The sequence below is a fragment of the Polyodon spathula genome, chromosome 10, assembly GCF_017654505.1.
Source record: "Polyodon spathula isolate WHYD16114869_AA chromosome 10, ASM1765450v1, whole genome shotgun sequence".
Taxonomy (NCBI): Eukaryota; Metazoa; Chordata; class Actinopteri; order Acipenseriformes; family Polyodontidae; genus Polyodon; species Polyodon spathula.
Window position 1 is genome coordinate 37,022,507 of NC_054543.1, and position 24,512 is coordinate 37,047,018.

Consider the following 24,512-nt stretch of genomic DNA (forward strand, 5'->3'; position numbering starts at 1 on the left):
CCCATTATTGGAAGCGCAAGTCATCTGATCCCCCTTTTTGTAATTACGGATTTGTACCAGAGCCTTAAGTGACAATGTGGCATTGTTATCTCTGGAGAAATCTGCTAGTACGTTAATGTGTTTGATAACTTTAGCCATAAGGGTTCATGGTGAGATAAAAATAAATAAATAAATAAAGAAATACTCAGCAGAAGAGAAACAAAGTTAATCTAGTTTTGAGATCATCTGACTTCAAATAACTTCGTATAAACAGTTAAATAAAGTATTATAAAATGCATCATACTTAAACGTTTGGGGTCATTCGTTTTTAAGACGAATTTATGCATTAGTGAGTATGCAAAATGCATTTGGTTTTTTTCTTAGTGCTTAACTGTTACAGTCTGAATGGGGAGCTAAATCTTTAATGACGCCTATGATCTGATGGCTGCCCCCCCCCTCCCACCCCCCCCACCCCCCCCCCCATTCAACTGTAAATCAGGTCTTAAAATTAGAATCATACAACATTTATTATTATTATTATTATTATTATTATTATTATTATTATTATTATTATTATTATTTATTATTAAGTTTTTGTTAAATATCTCTTTCTGGGTCGGTTAAAAATGGGGCGATTTTCAATCTACACATAGAGAACGCTTAGATTATTTGTTTCATATCCTCCATCATCCAGTTATTTATTTTCCTGGTTTAAATAAAAATACAACATATTATGTGACCTGCTTAAACCTCCTTTGAGATTTTAAATAACTGACTTCCGTGAACCCTCAAAAGGAGTTCACTTTTCACAATTACATTGAATGATTTTGTCTGATAAACAAATAGCTGGTATCATACATGCGACTCTCGTGAAGATGCCCGATAGCATTTGATGGCTCTGTTAAGTTTCCCAAAGTTTTGCCAATGTGCGAGACTGTAGAGGAGGAGTTTTTCTCTTCAAGAAAGTGCAAACAATTTCGAAATCCCCCGCCTGCTTCTCCGCCTCAAACAGCTCCCAGACCTCCTCCAGCTGGACAACTAAACCCCTCAGACCAGCAAAACAAAATACATTGGAGCAATTAAACAAATGGCCATATGTTTTTATTTATGTAGAGTTTTAAAGTGTTTTGTATTAATACATTCTCCAAACATAAGCATATCCTTCCTATTAGGTGTAATACCCGAACTTCGTTACTAGTGTATATTTCTTACCCTGTATATTAACAGAGAGATAGCGACAGGGCATTTTTACACCAATAACCTTTAAAACTGTAACTGATTACCCAGGTAACCTGATTCTGACAATGGTTTAAGTAACAATTGTATTCACGTTACGAATAAAGTCTTTTAAATACCAACACGGAGATCTTTATCTGGCTTTCCAGTTGAAACAATCGCTGTCCCTCAAAGACTCAGGAGAGTTGTAGATTCTGAATTACATCGGTTCCTTTGAAGGGATTAGAGTGCGAAGTCCTCTCCCACTGCTCCACAGAGTCATGGGGAGAAGTGAGATTCCTGCTGGGCCACTCAGCTACTCTAACCCTCAGCACTACAAATAAAATGCACCGAACTTCAGATGGTTATTTTACGTTTTCACCTCTGCAGCAAAGATTAACATTTATGTTAGGCGCATAGCTTCCATTATATACAAATAACTATACAATGCATCTGTGTGCCAGTATACTTGCATTAATATTCCACTAAATGTATAGGTACACAATATTACACTTAACTACAATCTTCAATGACTTACAAGTTCACGTAACTTGGTCTTATGAAATATACTATCTACTTAATACTAACGTTTTATTTTAAAATGTAAGCGTTTTATCTGAAAGAAAATCTTAGATTGGTTTAATGCAAAGTCGTGCATCCTTTGGGTGTATTTATTGATAAAAATAAATAAATAATATAGCTCCCTTGTTATCTATGTGTTTTGTTGCAACATTCAGTCATTCTGGTGGTGTGGTTTATCTGTGTTTTGAAAATCTTATTGGGTGTTAAAAGTTTTTTTTTTTTCTGTGTTTAATCTTTGCTGTATCATGTGGATATTTTCTCAAATGTCTGAAATGTTTTTGAATATCGCTATAGAATGGAAAATGTAGGTCATACAGCATTGCAAAAAACCGTATTGAATCCACAATATAGTTTTGTAATGTGGTCCAGGCGTTACTGGATCATATCAGACTACTTGGTGCAGAACCACAAGGTTAAAAAAATGAACGAATGGTTCAAACCAATTAATTGGGTTAGATCCATTAATTGGTTAAGAAAATGTCATTGTTAGCAAGCTTTACAAAACTAACCAAAAACTAGGCTTACAAAACTAGACTTACGTTGCTGATATAAACATGACAACAAAAATGTTATGAGTAAATAATATTTATTTTTTACTCACTTGGTGATCAACCAAGGAAAAAAAAACCCAAAAAACAGTTGGTCAGCTTTTACAGACATTCTAATTACAAATAAAATCTTAGGACATTACCTACAACTTATCCACATGAGGAACAGGCCTCACATTCAGTACAGTTTACAAACTGTATAATCAGTTTTAAAATCAATATTTGAAACAGAGTTTATATTAAAAAGTCTTAATATTTTCAGATGATAAAGATGTTATTTTTTGCAGTTTTGCAGTAAACACACACATAAACAATTTAAAACTATGTCTTAAATACTAAAGAAAAACACAGAGAATGAATATGCAATAAACCCAATGTCTTGTGTTCCAAGTACAATAATACATACATTTGTTGCTGCAATCAATACTTTACAATGTTTGCCACAGCAATATCCTCAACATCCGTCTTTACCTTTCTGATAGGCTGTGACTTGCTGTGGTCACCAGTCCTTTGTGGCACACAAGGTAAACCTATAGAGAAGTCTCTTTTGAAACACAGACAAACACGAGTAAAGGCATTAGGTCTAACTATTTTTTGTTGTGATCATTTAAAACACGACAAATAAAAGCATCTGTATGGCCTTGATGTATGTCACAGGTCAATGTCATTCAAGTATTTGAAAGTGATTTGTTACAATATCTTCAGAACTGAATAACTGCACTTGATTGGTATCATAAATTACTTCCAGATTTTTCCCACATGATGTATTGTTGTTTTGAAATACTACTCTAAATAAAAGCAACATTATTATTTTAAATGGTGCAGAAATATATATTTTCAGTTTAATGTTTTTTTTTTTTTTCTTGTACAAAAAAAAATACCACATTTAAATGAAACATTCAGTATTCGTCTTCTGTTGATCAGAACATGGTTGAAGAGACAGCGTTCACTGTATCTGCCGTTCTTGGCTGGGCATTGAAAGGCAACCTGGTAAAGGAAATACAGTCAACATGTCACACAAACCTTCACCCACTGATAAAATACTGAACAGTGTCCAAACATAAGAACAGTGCACACCATGTATGTTCTCAAATGGCACGCCACATACAGTTTGGCCTGTGACACAGTAGTGGATCAAATCAGTGCTCTCTGATAGTTACATACAATGTTTAAATAGTTTTTGGTTGCTGATGTAAATCAATACAAATTTGTGACTAATGTTAAGCAATCAAAACCTATGCCACTTATTTAGCATTGCAAATATTTACTGTTACTAAATGGGCAGGCTACAGAACACATAACTGAATACACAGGTAAGAAGAACAATATGTGTCACTAACAAATATTATAAATCGGCAAACATACATTTGAAAAACTGCCCATAATATAGACACCTTTCTGGCATATTTTTCATGTATTGTATTCAGCAGTAAATCTGAAAACTTTTCACCTTCTGCTGTTTAGATAATCGTTCCCTGCGATACCCTACTGGAGTAAACATCTACCCATGACACATTCAGCACTTACTTATTAAACCCTTAAAGATTAATTCATCATGAAACAGGTGCTTATTTTAAAATGTGGTCATTAAATGTTTAAAAACACGAGAATCCTGGGCTAGCAATAAAAAAGGGTTATCTGAAAAGCAGCATCTTACTTTAAATTCTAGTCCCTACACTAAACGAGCAGTTCTTCAGATGCGCTACCCAGGTCTCACATCTGTCTTGCACTAGTTTCTGCTCATAAAAGGTGCTTGAGGCTACTGGGTACTTGAACTGCTATAATGGTGTCTAGTATGAGAACAACATCTGTGAATTTGCTCAGTGATCTACAACAAAGTATTACTCAGAGCAGGCATTCAGTGGACCTTTGAAGTTGCACTCCAGGAGAAAGCTGCCATTGTTCACAGCCCCCAACATGGAAGAGATCTAACTTTGGTCTCTCTAATTTTCAAGATTTTCTCTGCAACTCGATACTACGGTTTTACCTTTGAGGTCTATCAAGCCTGCATATTTAAGAGCTAGCCCAAGCCACTGTGCCTGCTGCCCTGGGGCCAAGCGAGGAGGGATAGACCATTACACCTCAGCCCACTACCACACTGTGTGTGGTAGTTTAGCCTTTAAAGGCTTGTTTGTGAGTTGCCCTAATAATTGTGTGGGTCACAGGCTGCCCATTGATGTAAGATGAGAAGGAAACTAAACAACTTCAGGTTTTGGAGTTCTGTGAAATGAAACAATACAAAATATCACAACACTTTTTGTATTATTCACTTTTTCATAAAGTACATTATTTTAGTCATAAAAAAAACAGCAGTGTAAGATTTAAACTCCTAACTTATTTAAATTGTTAAAAGGGACTGCATAGGTTATTATTATACAAGCCCAGTCTAAACACAGTCCCAGTGTTATCAAGAACCATTCATAAGTACTTTTATTTAGAGGAATCTGAGATTCCAGAGACCCTTGGGGCAGTATTATACAGAACTGAACATCAGCCACGTACTGAGGCACCTCGAAAGAAGGTTTTAACTTGGCTTCGCAAAGCCTAAAAAACTGGCAGTTTTCATGTCACAATATTATTATATTTGCTGATGACGTTTTTCAACATTTTGTTTTTGAAGTAAAGCTTTAATAAAGACAATACAAATCTCCTTTCTTTACTTTAAATGTCTTTCTGTTTGCTGTTGTTACTCATCAGAGACAAAAGATCCCCTTCGCCATGTAATAGGTCTTCGGGTTGAACAAAGCCCTTGTCAAATCAAAGGGTTGTTGCCCAGCAGGATATCAAATAGATGCAGAAAAGGAGAACAATTGTGTACCACCAAACAGGACATGGGATTCTGACACTGAGGCCCACCACTCAGTTCACTATGGAATGTTTTAAATGGCTTTGTTTATTAACTTTGACTTTGGACTTTATATTGATTGTGTTGTTGATAGAGAACTACATGGCAAGGACCTGTGTAATTTAGAATAATATCAGGGTTTTTTTCTGGTTACCATACTGGTCCCTTTTAACATCACTCAAGACAATACAAATGCAGCAGAATTAGGTCAGTGAAAGAGCAGGTTTCTAAATTTAACATTGACAGTATTAAGCTCTACCACTGTTTAGATCATAAAAATCAACATTAATGCCCACTATTTCTTATTGGGAAGCAAGGACGAGTCTCATCAAATCTGTCACTAGAATAAGACAATAGTAAACAGAGTTGACAACTATGAACCCATGTCTATGAGAACTCATTTTGTATTTGAAACTGCTAGATTAACTGGAAAGCAACCTTGATTACAATAATAATAAAAAAAAAAAACACATTGCTCTTCTTTTAATTTAGGGTGGCTATACCTGTAATGTATCATAATTTCTGTGAATAATACAATACCATTTCTCATTTGCATGCTTTTTTTTTTTTTTACCACTGTACTCTTTTTTTAAACCGGTGGGTGATATTTTCATTTGCCTCCTGGCAAATGTTAAAAGACAGATTTCCATGTTTTGTTGCCTGACCTAAAACTAGACCCCACCACTTCTCACACTGTTACTAACCCAGCGTTTATTAAATGGCAGCTGGTCCCACCATCTGTGTAAAAAAATTCTAGGGCCAAACAAAACAGGTTACACCTTTAGCCATGCCAAGTCTTTTAGCACCCCTTCCATTCACCGCCTGTGAAGGGCTAATCGGAATTTCACGCTCTGATTTTTGTCAAACTTCTATGGCTGCCAAAACCAATCAAACTTCTTCCATATGCTCTTCCTATCCCCATTACCCGACACAGTTCTGTTCGGCAGATCCTGCAACAGCCATCACTGCTACAACAAAAAATACACTACAGGTACCTCAGTTTTAATGAACCATAATAAATAAAGCAGAAGCGAACATGCAATCTATTAACAAGATGGCCTGAGAAAAAGAAACTTTGTAATAAAGGGTCCTCTTTTATTTAAAGTTCTCAAGCTTTTTTACTATGACTTTGTGTTAAAGCAAATTGCAGCAATTGAACTAAGTGAAGAAAGCTTTCGCCTGCAACAAATTGCAGGTGTGAGGAATCTGAAACAAAAGACATCCTAACCCTAATGGCATCTCCTGTCATTATTGAGCCTTTGATGTTCACATTCAACACGCTCTTTTATCTTTTTAGTTTATCTCAACGACCTTTTTTTTTTAAATTAACGTGGGCTTTGGTGAATATGTTTTTTTTTTGCAAACCACGTCCTATGCCTGACATCTGTTTGGGGTTTATGCTCATCAGTTTCATTAGCATCAATCATTAGTATAGTAAAAACAGCACATAACGTAACTCTTGTGAAGTTATTAAAACATCCGTTACTTGCTATCAGCCAAGTGAACAGTAAAGGCTGACCATAAAATATAAGACAAATTAATGAGTAAGCACAGCACCTGGTTCTACCAAATTATGTTTTGAGAAATAGCAATTTTGTAATAAAAAATGTAGTCAGTCAAGTTAAACACTACATATTGAAATACCATGCTTCAATATACAGAGGCTGAACAAAAGATTAGAAATGCTGCACACATTCTTGTATAAATGGGCTGCTCTTTTTCAGGGTTGATTAATTCATTATATCATACCTCCTTTGACATGTATTCTGTAGCCTATAAAAGGCAATGGTTCCTTTGTTTTGTACAACTCCTGCTTACACCATTAAATTAATTTAACATGCTAGGCTATAATTTCAAACAATTTTGGAAGAGCCAGTGTCTACATTCGGCTAACACCGCCAATGATTTTGTAACAGCGGGCCTGCAATCTTGCATTTGATAGCAGTAAAACAGTACCCAAGATAATACAATCTAGATTTATAAGCTCTTTGAAGTCCAATAGCATTGTATCAAACTATCAAACACAGCTTACACCATTAAGAACCACAGAGCATTGATGGCATCTGAAACTCAGACACCACAGCATACCTTTATGTATGAGACATTACCACACATACCATGACCTATTTTAATTAAATTGTATTTTTTGGCGCAAATGGTTCAACTGAAAAAATACAAACAAAAAGAAAGAGAATATCTGGGTGATTAATGTGAACCACATTAAATGATTTCTCCTATGCCAGATGCAAACAGATTTTTTATGTGGAAAACTTGAGGGACCAGATTTATTAAGAAGTATAAAAAAACAGGTGGTTCGCAGTATTCCCCGCTCCAGTTAAGACAAACAAGTTTGGTTTAAACCACCCCCTTTGTTTGTAGTTCATTGAAACATCTGAGATATTTACTCTTTCTCTTTGTTCCAAGTCGCCAAGCCTCACAGGCAGAATCCAGTCCAGTGGAGCACTCTCACAGGTGTTCCCTCTAAACAGACAATTGCAAGGTTGTCTGTTTACTTCGCAAAAGGTATTGAAGGAAAACCCTACATGGTTTGCAATTGATTTCCTCTGTTATCTTTTCATGGCACAACAACAGGAAAGTTTAAGCTCTTTTACTAATAACAGCTTTTTTTACTGGTATGATGAACCCCCTCTATAAACTCAATGTCTGTTTCTGCTTTGTGGCTGTATATGTCATTTTGGTCTCTACATGGCATACTGATTTTAGAACAGAATATAGAAGTTCATCTTTATGTTGCATGTGTTAAATTATTTCAACTGAAACTAGGCTACATGATTCAATACTTAAATGAATAAATAAAAATGGGAATAGATATACATACATTAGCTAAGTGTACTGGTCTGTTGTGTTGAGTTATTTATTTTATACTACAACTGCAATCACTCTGCACTCTGTAAATCTATAGCATTATTAGATTTTGGTTGGGTGGCATAACAACAAAAACATTAAGGGAATTTGTTCACAATAAATACATTCAGTGTACTGCAAAATGCACACTAGGGTACTATAATGACCCACTTTAGAGTGAATTGGCTAAACTTGCCTTTATAGAATAAAGTAATATGATTTATTATTTGCAATGGTGAATATTCAAGTTATGCCATGTATGTATAGATAACTTTCAGCAGGTTTGTTGACGTGTTCACATTTCATTTTTGTCTTAACCGTTAATTGATGTGTAACTGTCAACTTAGTCAATTTGTTTATGTAAGTCTCCTATAGTGTAGTAAACCAGTACATTGAAGCTGCCATTCTTACATCTTGATTTACACTGTTACATATTGATTTATACTGTTACATATTCACATAGAAGAATGAAGAGCTTTGTGTAATTAGTGGCTGTCTCATGAGAAGTGAGATTTGGGTGACCAATGGCAATACAGGAAACATGACTTTCAACAGCTCAAGCAAACCTGGACCTAAGAAACATTCAACAACCCCCCCCCCCCCCCCCCCCCCCCCCCCCCAAAAAAAAAAAAACTTCATAAATATCTTAACACAGACCAATAGAAAAGAATCCACCGTAAAATCCAATTTAGAAAATGGCATATGTTGAAACAACACCACTACAGGCATTTTTCTATATTTAATTCTTTCTCACTCATGTTATTATAATAGCTTTAAAAAAGTTTTTTTTTCACCTGAATGTAGAATTATTTTAATGTAGCAAGGGTTCATTTCCTTCAGTCAGGTGACAGAATCTACCACGGTGCATTTATGCAGGTGTATATATACTAGTTATATTATGATACAGCATGATGCCACATATGGCCACAGGGGGCACCACTGAAACATGCTCAGGACACTAAAGCATGTGCAGTCAACCAGCCCATTCCACTGCAAGACTTTCTAGCCAGTTTCTTCATTTTTTTAAATTAAAGAAATGTCTGGGTCTCCTGTTCCTGCATTAGAGCAACACACTGTCCTGGAGTCAGCACCCTGAACATGTGTTAGTGGCACCCCCTATGGGATTTAACTTTCTGTGTGACCCTTGTTGACCTTTTGGAGGTTGTACGTTTATATGGTCAATCCATGGTTATGGTCAGTTGCTATGCCATGCTAAAGGAAGAATGCTGGGGGTGCACTGCCATTTTACCAAAAAGCTTAAGAGCCTGGTGACTATGTGCACTCCTTTCTTGTTACATGCTTTACTTAAGATTTTTCAGAAAATCAGTACAGGTGGCAGTACATTTTTGCCTTTAAAGCATACTGATCTTCAAAATGTCTTTGCAGTTTAAAAAAAATAATACAAATAGTTTTAGGACAGCAAATGATTCCAATGACAGCAGCAGTACAATTTCTGTCACAAAGCATAATGCATACCCTGTTTCATGCTAGGCACCTGTGTTAATACCACCATGCTTTCTATCTGATGGAAGCTGAGAACACCTGTGCTGCCATGTGTCAGTATCTGACAACTCCTGGGGCACAAGGATTCTATTACTGTGCTCCCTCCAGCTACGTTCCATTCATTACAATCTTTTGTGATTTCCGTCTGGTTGTGACAGGTGCTTGAGGAAAGCCTAAAAGAAAACAGCTTAACCTCTATTGTTAATATCAATTTTCAGTGCAAAGGCGCTATGCCTAAACTAACTTACAAACCTAAAACCAATCCGCAGCAGCAGCAGGCCGTTTCAATCTAATAGATTATAAAAAAAATGTCAACGCGTTTATAAAGAGAAAGGAAATAGATTTTAAGCCTTTGTTTATTATGCATTTAATAAATGCAAATGTATTACATTTATTTATTTTTTAGATTGACATCTTTGGCTTATCTTTTGAATTGTCTATGTGTCAGTATCTGACAACTCCTTGTGCAAAAACAGTCTAGCAGTCTCCTCCTAATCATTTATTGAAGGCACTGCAAGGTGTGAGATCTCCAAGCAGTTGGGTTTCAGCTCTCTGCATGAGTATAAATAGCTTGGCTATCACCTGCAAGTGTGAGAAATCAGTATTTGGGTTTTCATTTTCACCAGTTAATATAGGGCTACATGATCAATAATAGCCCCACTATGATAACAAATAGATACAAGTAGCAAATCAGTGGTTAGTTAAATTAGTTACATTATGTAACTACTTGGTCACATAATAATATATATATATTTAGGTATGACAAACCACTCGTGGTAGGACGGCATAGCAAAATGTGTCTACAGAAGGTTTATAAAACAGTTAAGTGCTGTATGATGGGACTGGTGCATTTTTGCTGATACCAGGGTGAGTACTCACAGAAACTTAATGTTTTACAGTAAGGCTCAGCTTTGAGCGTACACTGGCCCACTTGAAGGAGTGGGAGGAGGGTTGGATGAACTGCCTTCCTCAGTGACAGACTCCACAGCTGACAATAATTTGTAGTACTCATCCTCTCCATCCAGTACTTTGATTTGGCTGTAATGAAAAACGAAAAGTTACTACTGGGACTGGCACATTAGGCTACAAAACAAGTCTACTGGTTTCCACCGTGTAATCACTATTGCACAACTACAATACAACATTTCAGTTCCAAAACTTAGTTCACTTAGTTCATCCAGATGATTGTGTTTCCAGATAAAGTCCCACACAATTGCAAATCTGAGAGGTTCAGACATGCTTGATTTTACAAACAGGGCTCGAGACTTTAACACTGTAATGTCATATGCATATAATGCAATAACAGTAGTCACAGTCATTCAAAGCAGCATTTAAAACATATTTTATTTCTGTGATCACGTATTTACTCAGATGAAAATGAAACAAGTTTTCATATTTTCAGAAGTTCACAGCAATCTGTAACACCAAAAGGGCCTGTTCTGTTTATAGTTGCTAAAACTAGGAAAGCAGCTATTTACCCAAGTTTTCTTGGCTTCCTCTTGCTCCCCTGAGTCCTCTGTGGAAAGGGCCAAGAGCACACAGTCAAAAGATGAGCAGCAAGTCATTAATTTTTAATTCAAAGTGATTTTGTGTTGCATGCAAGCAGATGCTGATAATATCAGAAGTCACAGCATAATTTTTTTTGATCAAAGGGTTCAAGTGAGCCTGATGAAACATGCATCTTGCTCAGCTTTGATAAACCACATCAATTATTCACCGTGAAGGCAGATATCCTGACATGAAAGCAACAGATAAAGAGCGTAAGCACATGTTCAAGACAAGAGGCAGAAAAGCATGGGGGTGGGGCTGGAGGGGCCGGCACAGGTATATTTAATTGTATTATCATCTGGAAACAAAGTCAGACAAAGAGCTTTATCTCTACTTTGAACTCACATTTAGCTGGTTATAGTACATGCTGTCCTCGGGGCTATTGAGCAGTTTGGGTTGCTGGCAGCGTCGTCGAGGTGTTCTCTGCTGCTTCTGTTCTACTGGCTTCTTCTCTGGACCTGCACAAAGGGTCACACTGTGAAACCAGCCAAACAGCACACGACAGTAATGGAGCCCTAATGCTAGTATTGCTGATGTCTTTCATATTAGATGAGGTCATCTGCAATAAAATAAAAGGGCATTTTTTTTGAAAATTATATAATATAATAATAATAATAATAATAATAATAATACATTTGGGTCTTACTGGGTCTAATACAAAGAAGGTATACAAATGGTTTATACATACAGCATTTGTAGTGTCAGGCATTTTTCTTTGTATTGTAAAAAGGTATTTATATTTTATAAGCTATATTGGGGGGATTTTCAAAAGCCAGTGTTACTGTATCAAACTTGTGGTATAGTAACGACAGCTTCAAAAGAAATGTGTTAATCAGATCAACCCGTTAATGCAGCAGCCAACTGGAAATAAAAAACAATGGGAATATCTATTGTGTGTGTGTAACTTGTAAACTTCATTTAAAATTGTGCATTTTGTATCCCAGAATGTATATTTATTTAGAACACTTCACATATAAAATGCTGATTTACGATTATCTGGTGTGTGGGTAAAAATCGGACAGCGCGGATTTAAAAAAAAAAACAAAAAAACTACCCTCATTCGGGGGGATATTTTGCCACAGCTACTATATACAACTTTTTTAATGCGCATTTTGCAATCTTTTTTTGGTTGCAAAGAAAAAAATACCTTTTTTTTTGGATGAGGTAAGCCATCTATGTAGGCTTCATTGGAATTAATTTTTTTGACATCTAATTTTCTATGTATTTTAGTATGTACTGTTATAGGCTATAAATCAATACGTTTTAAGTGCCATTTGTATTTGAAGTTTCTTATTATACACGTATACCATGTATGTAACACTTCATTATATATGTATTAAGCTTTTAAAATTACCATAGAACATTTGTTTATAATTAATTGTTCGGTGAATTCCTCTAATCATGCATTTTCTTTTTGTGATGAATAAACTCAACATGATTAGAAGTGGCCACTGAACACTTACAGTATTATAAGAACATTTTATGTGAATACAAATATGGAATATGTGGAATACTCTGAGGAGGCTCCAATGGTTCAAGACGAGATGCTTCTTCCTCCTGGATACAACATGCCATGAAGGTCGACGGTTTGGGGGTCACATTGAACAACCTGATTTTTAGTAAACCAAAGGTCTGCTTGATCACATTCCTAGTGGATCTGTGTGCCTTTGCACGCCTGTTCTTCATTCTTGTATGGATTAGACACAGGTGTTAAAAGGCAAGGACGCATTGCAAATACGTAATCACCTAAGGAAACAGTATATCATTTTAGCAATACAACAATTGTTCCGTAAGGTTACAAATGGTTAAAAAAGTGAATAAATCTCATTGATACCTAGAAAAGGCGAAAATGTTTTCATAACCACAAATACTGAATTATCATGGTAGTCTTGCAATACTGACCTACTAATATGCCTTCTGGTGTACTGGGTCTCTGAAATGATTAAACACAGCAAATTGTGTCAAAATGGAAGTTATGACAGGAGCCAGGGAAATTTGCACATATGCTCCAGATGTTAGAGGATGCATCACAAATCACTTGCACATTTAGTAAATGGAACCCCTTCCTGTTCACATGTATACATGCTGCTGCGGCGATTTAAATGCAACGTGTGAGATTGTTGGCTCCCATTACTCTGGGAAATCCAGCTGTCATACAACTCCCTTTTAATATTTTGTAGCTGCTTCTGATTAAGTGGGATACTGATATCATTGTTAATCCTCTTCATCAAGTCACCCATGACCCTTTGAAACGACCCAGAGGCATCAAAGGACAATACTGCCAACACCTTCATATGCAAGGGCACGGGCCCTTTTCATAGGCAATTCAAGGTCCTCCCACAGTCTGACAGAGGTCGACAATAGCCTATCCAGACACAACTGAGTTTTTAGATTGTCATCTGGTAAATCTAAGAAATGAACGCTGGTCCTGTACACATTCTCTCTGTATCGTCGGCATCACATTTGCTGCTACTGCTGCTGCAACTGCTGCTACTTCCAGCAAACCCATACACCAAGGAACTTAAATACTGTTTCAAGGTGAGTTATACACTTTTTCATTAATTAAAACCCTCATTTTCCATGTGCAAATTAACTCCTGATAAATTGTGACACAAGTAAAACACAAGAAGCACTGCTCGTTAAGACAGTTAACAACAACATTTCGGAAATCACATTAGCACAATTATTTAATAATGAAAAAGACATTACGACCGCTGGAAAATGTCAAAATCAATGCTACACACCGATTTGTTGATTAAACCTGGAATTATTGTTTCTGACCTTTTGAAAATCACCCCCATTATGTTTTAATAACAATATTGCAACTGGATATACAAACTTAAAAATAAAATTGAAATTTGTGATTTTGTGAACAAAAATGACACAAATGAAAATTAAACAGTTTGTTTTGACTGGTAATGGAACTTAACCGATTTTTACCAAATATGAATATAACAACTCAAAGTGTACAGTCTCTAGACCAAAGAAAGATATGAGACAGGAGACTTTGACACTGTGGCAGAGGTACATTTGCACTTTTCTTGTACAATCGAACTTGACCTAGAGAATCACAGTTGTGTAACGAGCATGAAACCAATATCTCAAAGTGTTAGGCCTTCATCATCTGGAAGCCAAAAAGTTATGTGCCCTAAAATGGCAACCATCTTAGTTCCCAGGTCAAAGTGAGGGGTACTGTTGAATTTTGCCAGATCTGAAAAGGTTAATGACATATTAGCAGTAGAGATAGTTAACCCCTACATAAAGCTTAAGCAACATCTTAACACAGACAGAAAACTGGCCACAGTTGCTGTCCCTCTAATAATATTTGGAAGGTCATTCCACCAAGAGATTTCTAGAAGACTGCAGGAATGGCCTCCAAAGTCGCAGCAGTGATAAAGTGGACTGCTGAGAATTTGCAGAACATAAAACTTGACGGTGACACATTAATCACCAATAACCTTGGTTCTGCAACATCATCTGAGAAATATCAAAATGCAAAGATGCAGCCAGGTCATTTTTCTTTACAGAGGACAGTGTTCTTATTGTCCTTTGTTGTTGTTGCTGGTGTTGTATTTCTCTCAGCTGGGCAGTTTTGCAATTGTTCTAAAACAACAGGTGCATGATGCTCAGCTAAAGGATGACAATGCTGCAGTGCGATTGGTTGAAACATTTTCAACATAACACAATAATCATCACAAAAACAAAAATGATATGATTTCAAACCGCAATACTTGGCTCTCTAGCATTTAGAAAGGTCACTTTATTATCCTTTTCCTCTTCTTTCTAACCTCCACTAAAACTGTGCATTTACTTCCCAATGCTTGAGACTACTTTGAACAGACCTCATCATATCTCAATCCTAAAACATCAAAGCTGACAAGATTTTTTTTTTTGAGGGGGGGGGGGGGGGGGGGTTATTTAACACCAAGTAGATTTTGCAAATCCTAGCTATGGATTGCTCAGGGAGTTCCCTGGTCCCAATAGCTCACACAGTAATAATAGTTATGTTTTATTTATTCACGATTATAGAATAGAGCACCCTTTATCTCTATTCATACATTTTTCCTTCTGATTTGGTAAAGCAAACCAACTGCCTTTAGTGTTAAAACTGCAATCCTTTTTTAAACTGTCATTGTTCAAAAAAGTATAACTTTCATCTAAAAAAGTGACTATTGTGCATAGTAAGAGTTTAAGGCAATCACAAAAATAAATAGAATTTAGAATTCTGGAAAAATATGAAATATGCACAAATCACAGAAAGTGGGATTACTGCGTATATGTGTTTTTTTTTTTGCCTGTCTGTCTGTTTGGGAATATTATCATAAAGTAGAGAGAATACCATCAAAATTTATATCCACCGTATTTAACACTATAGAAATTGACAAGGATTCATAAAGAGCTGCTGCTGAGATGCTGGATTCCAGTTTTATTAACAAACTACATATTCCCATGAAATCACATCAAAACACTCAATCACCCATAGGTTTACACGATCATATGAAACGTGTCTTCTTCTTGTGAACATTCTTGGTGTTTAGTCAAAACCTGTTTCTTTTTTATTGGACAGGAGAAAACGTGACTATTGTGGCTGGTAAAAAGGGCAGTGAACATTTTTAATTATGTATGTTTTTTTTTTTTTTTTTTTAATTTTGTTTGGACTTGACTTGTTTTATTCATGTTTTGTGAAATTATTCTTACCAATCAAAATAACATTTTCTTGTTGACTTCTTAAATAAATTGCTTTAACATGGAGGCACTTCTTATTTACTGTAACCAAATTTGACACTATACCAGTTTAATGTAGATGTCGGAGGGCTCTATTGGCTACATGTAGACATACATTTATCTCTAGGTGATCAAAAATATTCACACAGGCAAACTCAACTCTATTCAAGGCTTAACAGGTAAAGCACTAGTGTACACAGTAAAAATTCTAATCCACTGTTTTACTGTTTTACACTGTGCATATATTTTCTTGATGTGTGTACGTTGTGAAAAGCAAGCAACTGACAGCTCTGACTGAAGCACTCTCTCTAAAATCAAGTTGAGCACAGGCATATATAAACGCTGGACTTTCCCAGCTAGTTATCAAGAAGCTTCTAGTTTGACCTGTGTAGGGGTCCTCATATCATGGCTCCTGTTTCAAAATGATTTTCCTCAGTGCAAATCAACTTTGCATTAATGTGAAAGGGCTAAATCCACCAAACTTTTAGTCACTGTTTATTGCAACTTTTTATTTTTTTTATGACACTCCTTCAAAGTCATCTTAGCCTAGATTATTCAGGGTAGCAAGCTGGATACAAAAAAAAAAAAAAAAAAAAAACCAGCAGTGTAGCACTTTAATCAGAAATCCAGACTTCTGCAGTACTGTTTTATTAATGCAAAATTGATCTTCTTTGGTAGAAAAATAAACCTGCTGTATTTTGTCAGCCCTCACAAACACATAATGTAAATGTTTGCATTTCAAGATTTTTTAAAAAAGAAGAATTAATTCTTTTAAGATTTTCTTTAAGGTTTTCTTTCATTTTCAAAGAAAAGCAATCATTTAGAGTACATCTCTAAATACCATTTCTAAATCAGAACTCTCCTCAAAAACAACATAAAAGAGCTGCTGAAAGCAGACGTGGAAGCTATATTGATTTTCTTTAACAAACTATGTACTCAGATCACCTGATTTCTCCCAGACCACAGTTAACCGCTTGGGTTTTGTTTATTCAGATGGAGTAGGGCATTGCACCAAAAGGAATGGATTATAAGGAAACATCATCAGTGTAAGTCTTTGATGTCTAAATGAGGCATATGCAGCCCAGAACTCTCTTCCTCTCTCTCTCTCTCCCACTCCACACACACACACACACACACACACACACACACACACACACACACACAGTGGTTGTTTATTATTGCAAACAGAACTATTTACATGCATAAAAAGTTGAAAACAAGCAAACAAACAAACAATATCCACCAGAACAAACATCCTTCTCTGGCTCTCTGATTCATTACTCATGTCTTCATTTTGGACATTATTGTTAAACGGTAAACCCATATGTTTTAAATTATACAGCACACTAGGAAAAGCAAAAGGTTCTCAAGATAATGCTCAACAGGGCAGTCCCTGCATCTGTTTTGCACTAAAGCAGACACAGGATGTTGTTACTTAACAAGCAATATTTTACACTGAAATCAATCATCTCTCTGACTCGAGTTCGCAGTGACTTTGAAATCAATCATCTCTCTGACTCGAGTTCGCAGTGACTTTGAAATCAATCATCTCTCTGACTCGAGTTTGCAGTGACTTTGAAATCAATCATCTCTCTGACTCGAGTTCGCAGTGACTTTGAAATCAATCATCTCTCTGACTCGAGTTCGCAGTGACTTTGAAATCAATCATCTCTCTGACTCGAGTTCGCAGTGACTTTGAAATCAATCATCTCTCTGACTCGAGTTCGCAGTGACTTTGAAATCAATCAACTCTCTGACTCGAGTTCGCAGTGACTTTGAAATCAATCATCTCTCTGACTCGAGTTCGCAGTGACTTTGAAATCAATCATCTCTCTGACTCGAGTTCGCAGTGACTTTGAAATCAATCATCTCTCTGACTCGAGTTCGCAGTGACTTTGAAATCAATCATCTCTCTGACTCGAGTTCGCAGTGACTTTTCAACAATCCTTCATGTTGGAGAACGTATAAAACATTCCAAACATTCCCTCTGGCCCCCTGTCATGTTTCTTTGTAAAAAATTTGTATGCCTGAGAATGAAATTGGATGTATTTATTATTTGGAGGTGTTTTACATTGAAATAATGCTCTGATTGTCTGATTATCCACATGATGATAAGGATTCAAAATCAGCGGCTTCAAGTTAAAGGCATGCAATTATACTAACTTTGTTCCCACTTACTTAGTGTATCTTTCTAGAAAGGATTCCAATCTTCCAGACTGTGCTGACCAGGTACCAGGTGTTTGTAGTATAATGCCTCTCTTCAGTTCTATACTGTTTATGGGGTAGATTCACTATTCTGTGGTGACAGTGGTAGATTATATGTGCAGAACACAGAATGTATATGTTGGTAATTACAGGTTTATCAGCAATATATATATATATATATATATATTATATATATATATATATATATATATAATTTATTTTTTGTGTCCTTATAAAAAACAGGAAGGCCTCCAAACTAAACTATTTCAGTTATTTGTCTCTTTTTTACGTGTTGAACCTTGTGGTGTGTGTGTGATTTTTGGCTGCCAAAGGTGCACCAAATCTAAAAACCGACTTAGGTCTGGATGCAGGAGACAGTATAAATGATGAAGAATGAATTATTTTTTGTACGACACCACCAGAGAAGCACATTTACAATAAGATTGTGCAGTGAGTGAAAAATTTCCTTCAGATACCTGGTGAGCTGATCCATTCATTTCAGGGGTATTTATAGACTTCATGTTCAGCTCCTCAAAGAGGGGCAGAGAGACAGTAATACATCAACCCTAATTCTGCACTTAGATTGGCAAAGATGTTGTGATATGATTTCATATAAACATTTTACGGGAGACATTATGGCTAGCATCTCTCATCACACAATCATATTCAAAGCTGTGTTTACGTACACAGATTTCCATTCTCATTAATTTTAATGTTATAGAGTTGTCTGTTAATGATGCACACTGAAGACACACCAGCTATAAGCACAGTAACTGAATGTAAGCCTGGCTATTCCATGTCTTTGAAGAAACTCAGTATTTTAGATGTTGTATTCTTTGGTCATCTTTTGAATATCAATAAGAATTTTACGTACTTTAGCTATTTAAACCTGCTTCTAAAAAAACAGTCAGTTCGACATAGGGTTTTACCTAGGTTTGTTATTTTGAAGTCTTTTGGAATACTTGGAATTATTTTGGAACAGATGCAATTAAAAAGCTTGAAAGTGGCACGGCGGCTAGACATACTGAAGGAAATGCAACAGGTTGCTGCATAGTTCATATAATGTACTGTGAGTGGGTGAAAAGCCCAAATAAATGGCAAATTAATCTCACAATTAATCTCTCAAAAGGAAGGAAGTCTGACACCTAGCCAATTAAAGTCATTTAATTTACATAAACATTGGCTGTCGTACCCAGTATTATATTTTTCACAAAAACACATTTAACCAATATCTTTAGAAACGCTGAAGAATTTTAACAGGAATGTCTGATTTCAAAGCCTGTGGTCCTGAAAGGGTTAATTACACATTCTCTAGTGGTTCCTGTAGTCTCTGTGTGTGTGTGATGTTACAGCTGGGGGAGGGGAGGGGCTGACACCCTTCTAATTTCACATCTCAACACTGTGTAAATCAGCCTTATAGCTGTCTTCATTTATTCTGATTTACTATTTGTAAAGATCACTAGATCTTACATAAAGTTCCTCAATTGATGAAAAATGTAGATTTTTAAAGAACATATTATATCCAAGATGTTTGGTTATGGCAATGTTTAAAAAAAAACAAAAACAAAAAAAACATGCACACACATATTTGGAATTCCACTGCAAAGGTTTTTCGTTTCATAAATGCCCTATAGCCTGTACGGTACAGGTGGTGACAACAATTATCGCTATCCACACTCAGCCAATCGGAGGATCGCTCAGTACAGGGGCATCCAATCAGAATACAATATTAAAACAAATTATATAATAATGTGGCAGCCATGGAAACTGCTCTGCAATGCATTTTTTTTGGTCTCTAAAAACCTCAACAGGCTATAATAAATATCCTTTAACGCGGTCTAAAAAACCCTATTCTTTGATTTCAGTTATACCTTGGTTCAAATTTACTATCAAAAAAAAGATTGAAAGGGTTAAATTCCGGAACACGATTCCATTTCTGTAAACTCCTCTACACAATCCCATCTCCTTTTATCTGTACTGCGTGATCCCCAATGACTTATCTCTTTGTGAAGCAAGGTCTATCACAGTCCCTTTAGGTTCATTTTCTAGATAATTATGTTTAGGGGAGATTAGCAAAGTTCTGTTTGAATTATTATCATTAATGATAAGTAGTTCAGATGTATATCCTGTTAACTTCTGAAGCAGACATTAAGTGGATTAAGAACACTGTAATAAACCCAACTCCACACTTCCACACCCTTAAGTTTAAATCTTGCTATCCATTTGAAAGCAGATTCCTTCCCTCTCCCCTTCCTATTGTCCTTTCATGTAACTATTTATTCACCATTGAGCTTTCAATGCATAGAGAGTTGTACCTTCCTATCTATTCCAGACAAGAGGCCAAAACAGTCAAACCCTAGAACTGTCTTTGTCAGGCTTGTCCAATTTGCTTGCCAAAGACAAATTTACTGCCTTGAACATCATGCACAGTACTTCATATAGTGACATGAAAGGCGACCAATGAGATTCAGACTAATAATGCACCACTTTGTTTTGTAAATGCAGTATCAAAGAATGTTGATTTAAATCAATACTTAATTTACACAGATAAGTTAAAAAATACATTGACAGACAGATAAACACATCTGTCATCTTCCCAGTAATGAGGGTGTCATTCCAGTAGCATGAGAAAATTAAGTGCTTTACAGTCTGCTATTATGATGCCAGCAATCAGGACCCTGAGATGCTCCTGCTGTGATTTAAGGTAAAGTGCTAGGTTTGTCAGGCTTCCTGCCCAGAGACAGCTATAGGGCAACTGTACGCTAACCAGATACATTTGTTCTTTTGAAACATGTTGGATAGGGGCTGGTGCCTGTCTTGTTTAAAAGCCACAGGACAGAGTGATCTTCCATTGATCTCACCATCCTAGATATGCTTACAAGTGTCATTAATTGCATTAATAGTAAATGTAAACAAAACATTTATGGGTATGGGTCTCTCTGCTGAAATGCACTGATATCAGCTGTACTATTGAAACCAGGCCATTTTTTAAATAATTCATACTATATAATAATAAAAAATTAAATAAAATAGTACGCTTTGTTTTTATGGAATTGTTGTTTGGGTGATCTGACACTAAATGAGTGTTTATTTATTTATTTATTTTTTAAAGTATAAACTGTTTCTCAAAAGTAACCATGTATGTTTCATACAGATGGGAAACAATGATAAATCGTCACTAGTATACCCACTGTTGTGTTAAGAACTAGTAAAAGATTAACGTTTTACTAAAATAGCCTGGAGATACTGTAATTGTATAACTAAAAAAAAAAAAAATTTAATTTATTGCAAACATAGGAGGTTGTGTGTGTGTTTTTTTTTTTGTTTTTTGTTTTGGACCCTCACTATTTCGCAGCCTCACTTATTGCCCGTTTTTGCCCACGACCCTTATATATATATTGGACTCAAAACAACAGTGTTTTTCACTTGTAAACAAAGAAAACAATGATGTCCATGTTGAAATATTTATAATATTTATAGCAGAGGGCCAGTACAAGGTTACACAGAAGGCTTTGTTGTCACCAAATAAATTATTCACTTCGCTGAAAAAAAAAAACCCTACTATTTAACCTGAATAACATCTGCTGTGCCTCAGTCAAGCACAGCGTCGTTCAGTTAAAACTTACAAACAGGCTGCACAAATAAGTACTTCACTGATGTTTGCTGTATGGCATTTTATATTTATTATCTGTAAATATGGCTTCTTTTTTAACTATATTAATATTGTTGATTTTTCAGTTACAAGAATAATAAATAGACGTTAAGGCCTGTCACTGTAGCCCAAGGGAGCTATTATTTTTAGTATCTGATCATTTCATTCTGGAAACTAAAACTTGGCTATTTTGGACTTTGTTCATTAATTTCTTATACAGTGTTAGAGTAAACATTGGAATACAAAAAAAAAATAACAGTATACACTGCTTATGGTAATCATTTAGCATATACCATTTTTGCAAATGTAAAACATGACGCCTGTAACTCTGTAAGCTGTAGGCCCTGTTTCAACGACCTAAACAGAAGCTTATCCTTTTAACATCATTACAACATTCCTAAAATGAACAGCTTATAAATACATACATACATACATAACATTTGAGTGTAATAGTTTTGTTCATTTTTTCACTTTAATTATTGTGGAATCTAGGTTTTACAAGTAATCTTAATTAAGGACTTTAATATTAGTGGTAAAAACAATAGTGTTGTCTTTACATTTCCTTAAAACAGTTTCAAGACACTCTCTCTTCATAAAGGGTTAAAGCCTGTCGAAAATAGAAAACAGAAGCACATGATCGGATTTCGTCCACAGCCATCTATTTAATGGCAGCTGCTATTTTTAAGAGATAACGCAGATGTGTCGTTAAGCCCGAACAATTCTCGTCTATGAAGGCATGTTTTTAACGAATTGAGAGAAAGGTTAACCCTCATTAGCATAAAGTTTCCATCAGTCCTGAGCATCAACCTCAGAGTGAATGACAGCAAAATGCTGTGGATAACTAGGAGTTATTGAACGCTTTCTACAGTCAAGTCTAATATAATAACAGCCTCAGCAGACTATTTTTTTAAGGCATATTTTATTACTACACCTGCTCTGTTATACAGGTTGACATACCTGTGATATTTTGAAAACAAAAAAACAAAACAATCTGTAGCTTTATATGAAGGAACATATTTAATATAAATATATAGTCACACAAGAACATATTCTCTGGCATAATCATTTTGAGACAGCGCTGTGAAGCGGCGAGCAAGTGAGAGAATAGACAGTTATTTTATTATTATTATTTCTTTGCCGTCAGCTGACAGCGGTCCTTTTCTTTTTATTTCTTTTACCTGTGTCACAGTAACAGTTTAGAAGGATACTGTCTGTGTGAACCTGTTTATTTTCATGGAACGTTACAATATACAATATTCCAGTGCTGCTGATGCAGTCGGTGGGAAATTTGGGTTTGCGTGGAAGTTTTTTTTTTTTTTTTTGGTCCTGCAATTAAGAATGTAAATCTTCTGTGTGTATATGGAAATGTGTTTACTAGCGTTGCCAAACAAAACACAAATACAAAGTATTTATTTAAAAAATACTTTAATACTATTTTATTAAAGTATTATACTACTATACTCATACCATCTCCCAAGACTGGCTTCTCGGCCACTGTTGGTATCACTTCACCATTAATGCAGAAACTTTTATCTACTACTTTACCTTTAATTATAGAGATGCTCCTTGATTTAGTGGGCTTGAATTGCATTCATGCCCATTCAATGTTACTGGTTAATTAGCCCAATAACTGATTAGTGCAGGCTAATGTTGTAGTCTTTGTTGTCATGTCATCCATGTATGCTTGAATTGGTGGTAGTCTCATTCCAGAAGCCAAGCACTCTCCTCCCACTACCCATTTTGACGCCCTAATAATTATTTCCATTGCCATGGTAAAAGCCAGTGGAGAAATGGTACATCCTGCCATTATTCCAACTTCTAGGCATAGCCATGTAGTGCTGAATTCTGAAGTTGAAAAACTAAATGGCAAATCTCCAAAGGAGGCTTTCACTAAATTTCTTATATCTTACAACTTGTTTTTCCCATGCCACTTCCATCAATTTCCACAGGATTCGTAGAACTCTGAAGCACTCTTGTATACTCTGTACAGAACTCCATTAGGCCCCGGAGATGATGACGCCCTTGTTTTTTTCACAGCTTGCTCTACTTCTTTCCACTTAGGTTCACAGTCCTCCATTTGGTATTCTGGTGGACTGATAGGTGGGATGTCTGAAGGAATAGACAGAGGCTCCTGTCTTTTTTAATCTGTATGTGTTTCCTCCAAATATCTCTCCAGCTCAAACTTAGATGATTTTAGTGTGCCATTTTTCTCAATGGTGAATATCTTCTTTACAAATCTGAATGGATCTTTATAAAAGATAGTTCTTGCATGCTCTTTCTTTTTGTATCTTTCTATAGGCACTCAGCTCTGCGCAATGTTGCAAGCTTATCTTTTATGACCCGTTGTAACAGACTGAGTCCCTCCTTCTGACTTTGTTCTGATCTTCTCCACTGCTTCCTCAGCTGCCTCCTTTCTCTAACTAAGCGTTCAATCTCATGCTGCCGTCTAGACTTTCCAGGAATAGTTTGAACTTTTTCCTTCCTTTTTTCAACTCCAAACCTATCGCTTCCACATGCGTAAATGATGTCCCCAAATTTATCCAGCTTCTTTTCAACTGTTCCACTTAACCTTTACAAAGTAAAACAGAGATATGTGTTTACTGTGTCCCATGCAGTTTTCTCACAAGTTCTTGGCCATTTAACTCCAGGCTTGTGCCCGTTGAGGTTCTTTTCTCTCTCATGCTGGTTAGTCTGACCGGATTCACAAGGACTATGAGGTTCATCACTAGTTGTATCCACAAAAGTCCTCCTCACGTCTACGACAGGGGTGCTGATATCCTGCAAACTGTGGTTTGCTTCCTGTCACTGATTTAATTTGACTCACTTGGTAAGAAGTACTGATCAA

The 24,512-nt window shown here is 36.0% G+C and overlaps 1 protein-coding gene across 1 annotated transcript in view; it reads right to left on the minus strand.

Moving 5' to 3' along the window:
* Positions 1-2,383: 2,383 nt before the first annotated feature.
* The window catches only part of LOC121321473 (myosin-IIIb-like), an 83,005-nt gene continuing 60,876 nt past the window's right edge, over positions 2,384-24,512 (minus strand). Inside the window, exons 31-34 of the mRNA XM_041260438.1 lie at positions 11,431-11,543; positions 11,016-11,053; positions 10,417-10,575; positions 2,384-3,311 (exon numbers count right to left, since the gene is read on the minus strand). Of these exons, the coding sequence (XP_041116372.1) occupies positions 10,443-10,575; positions 11,016-11,053; positions 11,431-11,543 (284 nt within the window). The 3' untranslated portion in view covers positions 2,384-3,311; positions 10,417-10,442. The remainder of the gene's footprint in view (positions 3,312-10,416; positions 10,576-11,015; positions 11,054-11,430; positions 11,544-24,512) is intronic.